Here is an 8,850-nt window from a genome sequence, read left to right as displayed (position 1 = left end):
TGAGCACCACAGGGCACATCTACACATTGCCCTATGGCAACGTAGCAATGTGCTACGTTGCCGTACGGCGCATTATGGCAATATAGTGATCATGTGGGTCTACATGTGGGTATAGCGCGCTGGTACGGTGATGTAGAAACAGACATCATCAAACTGAAGAGGATCTACTTTATTGGGTAAAACACATGCTGCCCCTTATCCCACATCAGGCAGGGGTCTGATGCAGGACAAGGGGCAATCTGTTCCCCTTGCCAGGGGATTCCCCACCTTACTTGCTGCCCCACATCTCCTTGCTGGGACCCATGCCGACCATCCTTCTGCATGAAGCACAGGTCAGCATGGATCTTGGCAAGGAGGCAAAGGGTGGTGTGGAAGGCAAGGAATTCCTGGCACCTCTGCCTCCATGCTAGGACCTGCACCGGATGCTGTGCCAACCCATGTTTCACATGGAGGCATGGGTCAGCACAGGATGGTGCAGAGGCATGGAGTGGCACAGGAACTGGAGAATCCCCAGCACCCGTACCTCCACACCAGGACCTGCACTGACCCATGCTTCATGTAGAGGAACAGGTCAGTGCAGGTCCCAGCCTCTGCAGGAAACACGGCTCAGCACAGGACCCAGCACAAGTCCCAACATGGAGCTTCAGGAATTCCTCAGTTCCTGCATCACCCCATGCCCTCAGGGGCCTATCTCCAGAACGGGGGAACCCCAGGCTTTCCCCACTTAAAGAGAGATACCCCCAGGGTCTCCCAGATGTATCTCTTTAAACAGGGAACCCTGGGTTTTCCTCACTTATGGAGAGATGCCTGGGAGATCCCAGGGATGTGTCTCCATAAGCAGGGAAGCCCTGGCTTTCCCTGCTTACTGAGACACTTCCCAGGATTTCCCAGGGCACATCTCTGTAAAAGAGGAAAGGTGGACAGGCACTCCAGGGGCTTGAGGGGCCTGATCCTGCTCAGGAATTCCCAGGAGGGGTTGTGTGCAGGATCAGGCTCTGGCTGCCCATATTCCCCACTGCCAAGCAAACAGGTGTCTGCTGCAATAAAGCAGCACAGTCTGTTACCGTTTCTGTCATGGCCACAAATTTTGGGCATTTGTGGCATGACAACAGATGTCTATTAGCTTGCCCTTTGTGCTGCTATAAAAAAAATTATGATGGCACAAAGGTGAAGAAAGGCAATGTCTGTTTCCACCCTTAAGTGGCAGGGTTGCGCTCTGCCTCTTTGAACCAGCTTGTGGACTCCTCAGTTCTGGAAACTCCTCTTTCTATGTTTGTGTACAGTACTGTTTTCACTTGTGGAACCAGACTAGCAGCATCAGACCTCCACAGCTTTTATTCCCAGGGGTGTTTTAAGCCTCATTGTCATTTATCCACCCACATTTCCTTTGTCCTTTTCCTGTTCGCTTCTCCCTCTCCCATACTCTCAGTCAGTCAGTCAGTCTGTCTCTGCGCAGATGACAAGGTTGCTACTGAAGGCTTCTCTGCTTGCCATGCTAACTTCACTTCTCTTTGGGACTTGCAGGTGACCATGATGCTGCACCAGAAGAAACACTGGAGGTCCATGTGTAAGGGACTTGTCCTGGGAACCCTCCTGACCAGCTTCATGCTGCTGCTATACTCCTATGCCATTCCGCCTCTGCAAGTCAGCATGACAGAGTGAGTCCATATCTGTTCTTCCACTAGAACAGCTTGTCCTCAAGACATACCAAACTGATGCAGAAATGCTTTCTTCAGGATGGAACACAGCAAAGGTGGTCCTCACCCGTAAGAATGTTCTTGCTGAGGCCAAAAGGATTTGTGAGGCTGAGAGAAGGGCTGGCATGAGGGGCTGGCAAATGTGGCCAGAATCTTTTTCTACAATGTAACTGAGTGATCCTATGTTGATTCAGCCCAAGAATTAAAGTTGTAACTATCTGATGGTTGTTCATGGCCTGTGTGAAATGAATTGCGGGGGGGGGGTGCTATGTCCACTTTCTAATGGACACATGTGAATGTCACAAAGCAAGCATCACAACTTCAGGGCTAATTGTCCCTCTGTCTTCTTGGTCTCTCTGCCTGCACTCCCGGTGTCAGGCCATGCCCTTTCATGCCGTCTGTGGTGAAAGTACACAGTTTTCCCACTATCAGAAAACTCAGGAAACCAGGGTGCCATGAGATTCTTTTAAGGGTGCACTGGGGTGCCATGCAACATTAGCACTGTTAGATATGCGCATAATTCATAAGTTAAACCCAGAGTTTTTAAATAGGAGTCCATAGTGCCAAAAGCATTCTGACCCATTGTGGTCTTTCTGAATTCTTTGCAATAGAAGAATTGCTCTATTATTTTTCCATAATCAAGAAATGAGTGAAAACTAAGAGCTAGCATTTTCTGAGAGGTGCCCTGAATCTAGCCAGTGGTTCCTTGAGTCTAAAAATTTTGAGAACCACTACTTTAGAGACTAAGATGTTACCTTCCTTACCTTCTGCCTTTGAAGCCATGGCCAGATGAGCGCAGACATTTCATTCCCTGGGTTCAAGTAGCAGCGGCGCACCTTGCACTACAGCTACTTATCCCCATGTGTGCTTTGGTATGTGTCAAATTACCCCAGGGGCAGTAGGGGAGACTAGGGCTAGCACTGAGCTGGTCCCAGCAGCCTTACAGGGGTCCTGGGGGCCTCCCAGGGCTGCAGCAGCAGTGATCCTCCCAGGTGGAACCTGGCTAGCAGCTGCAGTGCAGCTCCAGGCAGCCTGGCTCTGTTTTTCAGCAGCACATGCTGCCTGTTCGTGTGCTGCTCCGCCTGTTTTTCCACAGGTTTTTTTGACCCCTGGATATCCAGGGGTCAAAAAAACGCACGGAAAAAAATGGAGCAGCACACACACAGGCAGCACACCCTTGCAGTGCAGAGAATACCTGACTGTGTGGTATGTGGTGCTGCAGATGTGTTTGCAGCACCACATACTGCATGGCCATGCTCGTCTGAATGTGTCCTGAGAGTCTGAGACCAGTGCTGAATGCAGTGACTAAGGTATCCCAAACAAAAATATGATTTATTTTAGCTGTGGGAGCTAAACCTTTTGAATAGTGGCTCTCAACCTTTTCATCTGTTGCGAAAAAACACCACAACAGATCAGAATGTTTTTGACACTCTGGATTCCCCTTTGAAATCTCTGGGTTTATAATGTGTAGGTGTCTGCAGTAGGGCTGTGTGAAGCTTTGGTCCCTGATTCGATTTGATAGCCAAATCTCCTAATCCGAATCAAATCAGAGGACCATTTAAACTCTCCGAATCGAATTGGAACCCTCTGAAGCAGTTTGGAGAGATTTGGAAAGATTCGGAGATTTGGACATAGACACAGCTTTAAATGGTTTTTTTACATACCTCTAGGTAGCAGGCGGCTTGTGAATGCTGCAATGCTGGGGCACATGGAGTGTCCCACAGGAGCACAGGAGGGCTCAGCTGCAGACCCAGAAGTGGACCAGAAGCACTTCCAGTCCACTTCCAGGTCTGCCGGAGACCACGTGGGGGCCCCTCCTGCACCCCAACCCAGCTCGGCAACTGGTGCTTCCTGGGTCTGGGGGGGGACACCTGGGGTCCCTCTGTGGCCGATCGCTGAGCCAGGGGACTACATATCTGCTACCTCGAGGTATGTAGAAAAAACATTTAAAGCTGTCTCTGTGTCCAAATTGCTGATTCTCTGAATCAGCATCAAATCTTCAGATTCGGATTCAGCCAAATCAAATCAGAGACAGTGATCCGAATCAACTAATTGAATCACTGTCCCTGATTCAGGCCAAATCTGATGTGAATTGAATACGGCCTGCTTCTCACACCCCTAGTCTACACCCCTAATAGTGCTAATATTGAGAATCACTGATTTAGAGAAAAAAAGATTTTAAAGCAACAAACAGTCCATGCTCATGCCCATCTTACCGAAAGAAAGATACCAGTCTGGCAGTAGGGACCTAGCTATGCCCAGCTTCTTCAATGACTTTAGTCATTGGTCATTGTTCTGATCCCTGAAGATATCCCAAGCAAATAGGTGTTTCTATCTTGACAAGGTCCCTTTTTAAACTGTTACAGTCCTTTTGATCATTTTGTCTTCTGGGGTCTTGTTCATTTCAGCATTATCTTACAGTAATTTGTAAGTGCTTTTCAAAGGCTAGCTTATCTTGAGCAAGTTTTTCTTGCTGCTTGTTTTTCCTTGCAGTCCATCTCATACCAAATCACAGTAAGAGCAAAATCCTATTTTCCTTTATGAGTCTAAGTGGCATATACTCAGCCACAAAATTACAGTTTTGGCATGTGCATGCAGTTTGTAGTTCAGGTCCAGGTACACAAGCCTGCACACACCCATTGATTATGCTCAATGGGGCTGTGCTCTGGCTGGGCAGCTCACTGCAAAATGGGATCACCCAGGTATGTGAATAAGGCTGCATAAGTCCCAAAGTTACAGCTGCAGCAGAAGAATCATGACTACCAGGTGTTAGATTGAGAAGGTCAGAGATGGGCTGGAATTTACATTTCCTGCTTCCTACAAAAATATTTTAACTTCCAGGTCACATGCTAGTCACTACCCAGACCCTTTTCAAACCCTCCTTTTGAAGCTGGTCCCCCCAGCAGCTAAGAAGAGGTGTTATGTGGAGCCAGAAGGAGAAGCATAAGCCAGAGGATGTGTATCTTGTATCTAGGCGATTCTGTTTGGCTGCAGGGTAAAACTGACTCCCAAACTGTGCACAGGTATCAAAGCCTGCAGTTCCATGGCCATGCCTGTGCATATAATACAAAATAAAATGTAGCCCTAAAGTGCCTGTGAAAGTCAACATCCAGTATCCAAATATGTAGCAAACATGAAGCTGCTATGTTATAAACAGCTTGTTGATAGTTCTTGAAGAAAGAGACTAGAAAGGCCATGGAGATGGAGCTCCCCTTACCCTTAAATATAGATCCTCCATAGCAAAGTTGAACCCCACCTTTTGCAAAGCAGTGGGGCAAGGGAGATTTGCTTTGCTGCATCTGCCCATAGCCACGCTTGTAATGAGCCATGCTACTCTGAGAGTGCCCCTTCCTGGAAGGGCAAAAAATGAGTTCAGTTTTTGTGGACTGAGTAGTTCAGTGCCCAGTCTCACTAAGTAGTCCTGTTGTTCTTGACAAAGGGGCTATTAATGTCAGTCATGGTAGAGGCAATTGGATGTAGACAGTTGTGGTCTGGAACTGGATTGAGACTTATCTGTCTCATTTCATAGAAGACCAGAGTCCAAACCATACCTACAAGAGCAAAGAGGTAACCCCTTCCATCACATATGCTGATGGCAATGTGCTCCCCAGCCTTGGGCATTTTAAGATTATTACTGCGATTTGCCTTCATGAAATCTTTTTCTGCAGGAAATCCTTTGTACTCAGTACAAGGTACTGGATCTTTCTAATGGAAAGGGATCTGGAAAGGGAAAGTGCACTTGGATATCACTGAAAGTGTGCAATGGTTAAACCTCCATGCTCCTGCAGAATCACAGAAGACAATCCCCTTCAATTCCTAGGGTAAATGGAGGAGCCTGTAGAAGAAGTATATTAAATCCAATCAGAAACACTGTTGCAAACCCAGGGAGAAATACTCCTTTCATGACATAGACCCAGACCCCCATCCCCTAACAAATTGGTAGAAAGAGGAGAGATTAGATTGCTATGTCCGCAGGGTTTACAGGGGCCACGTCACTACCTTTTCCATCCTCAAACCTTTAGTGACAATACTCCTATCCCAAATTGAGTTGTGACCTCAAAAGGAAGAAGTTTCAGAGGCTCTGTGAAGTTCCCTGTGGATCTTGCTATTGCTGTTGATTCTGTGTGGAAGGCATTCAAATACTATAATGATGGGCAGCAGGATAAAACTCTTAAGATAGACAGACAGACAGACAGATGAACAGTGAGTAAGTATGGAGATGATGAAACTCAAGTGACAGTCTGCTGCCATCTACAGATTAAAATTGGTGAAGAGCTAGGATATAAAATCAAACAATGTCAGCTACTGTGATTTCACAAAGTAAAGAGAGGTAAAGTGAAGGAGCCAGATTTTGATCCCTGTTACACAGTAGAGATGGAGTAACATCAGAGAAATCCTCTAACTTGACTGTAATTAGTTTGCTTTACTGCAGCATCAAAGGCAGATGCTGGCCTAAGGCTGTAGGATTAGCTGAACAGATGAACAAATAGTTTCATCTATGACTGTGACTTTAGTTTGGTTGTAACTAAAAGCAGAATTTAGTTTACTGCATTTGTGCAACGTTTATTAGTTCTGTGGAAACTGTCTTCCTCAGGAATTGGGAGTGAGCCTTTCACATTTACGCCTTTGTTTCTAATTGAGTCCAAGACAGTAATAACTAAAGTGATTACTGTCTGGTGGCTATCCAGTGGCCTGCATTACAGTGTATTGATCTGTCAAGTTTCTGTTCAGCAGGTGGCCTCATCACTATTAGTGTGCTTGTTGGCAGTGATAGCAAAAAGGCTAAGGGCTAAATGGGCCACATACTATAGTGAAAGGTCCTGTACAAACACTGAAGGAAATTTTCAGCTCTTCATCATGGAGCTGATCACTGTAGAAAGAGGTAGGGTATTCAAGGAAGTTTGTGATAACACTCTCTGGACTATACCTGTTCAGGACCATCAAGCCAGCCCAGCTCACCAGAGCTGAATTCCCTTGGAAATGTGCATCCATTCTCTGCAAGGTCTTTGTGGTTAGTCATAATGAGACTGTAGTGTGAGAGCAAAGCCAGTCTGTAGGTCCAACCCTTACAGATGTGCCTTTTGTTTTCTTTCCTCCAGGATTCCTATCCCCTATTCCTGCTCTTCTTACCCCACCCAGGCCCGGGTGCCAGTCACAGCAAATGGCACCCACAGTTCCCCAGGCCAGGCATGCCAGCCAAAGTTTGATGTCATGTTCATGAAGACACACAAGACAGCCAGCAGTACCATCCTCAACATCCTCTTCCGCTTTGGTGAGAAGCACCGCCTTAAATTTGCATTCCCCAATGGCCGCAATGACTTCTACTACCCATCCTACTTTGAGCGGAGCCAAGTGCAAGACTACCACCCTGGCATGTGCTTCAACATCATCTGCAACCATATGCGGTTCCACTACCAGGAGGTACGCAAGCTCTTGCCTGCTGACACCATCTTCCTGACAGTGCTACGGGACCCTGCCTACCTCTTTGAGTCTTCCTTCCACTACTTTGGCCGTGTCATCCCCCTCACCTGGAAGCTGTTGGGTGAAGACAAGCTAGCAGAATTCCTCCGCGACCCCTGGCATTACTATGACCCCAATGGGTTCAATGCTCACTACCTCCTGAACCTGCTCTTCTTTGATCTAGGCTATGACAACAACATGAATGCCAACAGCCCTCTGGTGGACGAGTACATCCAAGAGATACACCAGCGCTTTCATCTGGTCATGCTGCTGGAGTACTTTGATGAGTCTCTGGTGCTGCTGAAGGACCTTCTGTGCTGGGAGCTGGAGGACATCCTCTACTTCAAGCTCAATGCCCGCAAGGACTCCACTGTCTCCAAACTGACAAATGAGCTCTATGAGAAGGCCACCTCCTGGAACCTCATTGATGCAAAGCTTTATCGCTATTTCAACACCACTTTTTGGCACAAAGTAGATGCCTATGGACGGGAGCGGATGGCAAAGGATGTGGCTGAGCTGCAGCAAAAGAATGAGAAGATGAAGAGCATATGCATTGATGGGGGCCACCCAGTGGATGCCAATGCTATCCAGGAGTCGTCCATGCAACCATGGCAACCACTGGGGGAGAAATCAATCCTGGGCTACAACTTGAAGAAGAAGATCAACAAAAAGCATCGAAAGCTGTGCCGCAAGATGCTAACCCCGGAGATCCAGTACTTGACTGACCTGGGTGTCAACCTTTGGCTTACCAAACTCTGGAGTCATGTGCGGGAGTTCCTCAAGTGGTAGCAAGTGAAAGGCAGCCATCCCCTTCCCCTGCCTCTACTGCCCCACCCCCATTAAGGGAAGAACCAGGTGCTTTTGTTTTTGTTTCTTCTTTACATCCATTGGTTGGATATGGGACACAATGCATCACCGTGAGCAGACTGGCTTGAGACTCCAGCAGGGATCAGCAAGCTAGAGACTGACTCCCATCCTGAAGTTCTGGCTACCCTGGGAAATATGGTTAGAGACCCATGTGGGTGGGAGTAATAAAAGCAGCTGCCACTCTTCTACCTAGTACCCTACTACCAACTCTCTTGATCTTTCCTTGGTCAACCAATTCCACTGTCTCTTTCCAAGAGCAAGTTCAGGGCACAGGGACGGCAGAGAGAGAAGATCTGGGCTGCAATGTTGAGTCTAACTGTCTAAATTTGCATTAGCTGAGTGCAGGCCCTAAAAAAGAAAGAACAGAACACAGGACATTGTAACAAGTTACATGTTACTCATCATTTGTGGTTTTCTATTCAAGGGAGCTTTTTCTTCTTTTTGAAAGAGTCGGAGGCAGTATTTGTGACAGTTGGATCCCTGTCTACCCTAAACATGCATTAATAGTAATAGATTGGCCACAGAGCACACAGGAGACAAGCTGTCAGTCATACAGGGGTTGCAAATATGTGTGCCTGACAGCTATGGCTGTGTGTTTCAGCCTACTGATGTGTGTATGATTCTCCAGATATGTGTTTTATGCATTCAAGCTTTACTCTGGCTACTAGAATTGTTCGTGCAATACATTGCAATGTGTAAAGGAATTTCATTGTGTGAATGAGAGACTGATACAGTACATGGTGTACTCAGGGTGAGTGTGTGTGTGTGTGTGTGTGTGTGTGTGTGTGTGTGTGTGTGTGTGTGTGTGTGTGTGTGTGTGAAAAAT

General features: G+C 47.1%; 1 protein-coding gene across 1 annotated transcript in view; it reads left to right on the top strand.

Moving 5' to 3' along the window:
• Window positions 1–8,786, top strand: part of GAL3ST1 (galactose-3-O-sulfotransferase 1) — a 40,875-nt gene extending 32,089 nt beyond the window's left edge. Inside the window, exons 2-3 of the mRNA XM_019506760.1 lie at window positions 1,525–1,658; window positions 6,797–8,786. Of these exons, the coding sequence (XP_019362305.1) occupies window positions 1,531–1,658; window positions 6,797–7,946 (1,278 nt within the window). The 5' untranslated portion in view covers window positions 1,525–1,530 and the 3' untranslated portion in view covers window positions 7,947–8,786. The remainder of the gene's footprint in view (window positions 1–1,524; window positions 1,659–6,796) is intronic.
• The last annotated feature ends 64 nt before the right edge of the window (window positions 8,787–8,850 follow it).

Source organism: Gavialis gangeticus, unplaced genomic scaffold (assembly GCF_001723915.1).
Source record: "Gavialis gangeticus isolate Ggan-Ray unplaced genomic scaffold, GavGan_comp1, whole genome shotgun sequence".
Taxonomy (NCBI): Eukaryota; Metazoa; Chordata; order Crocodylia; family Gavialidae; genus Gavialis; species Gavialis gangeticus.
Note: the sequence above shows the minus strand (reverse complement) of the source record. Positions and strands in the feature narration are given on the sequence as shown.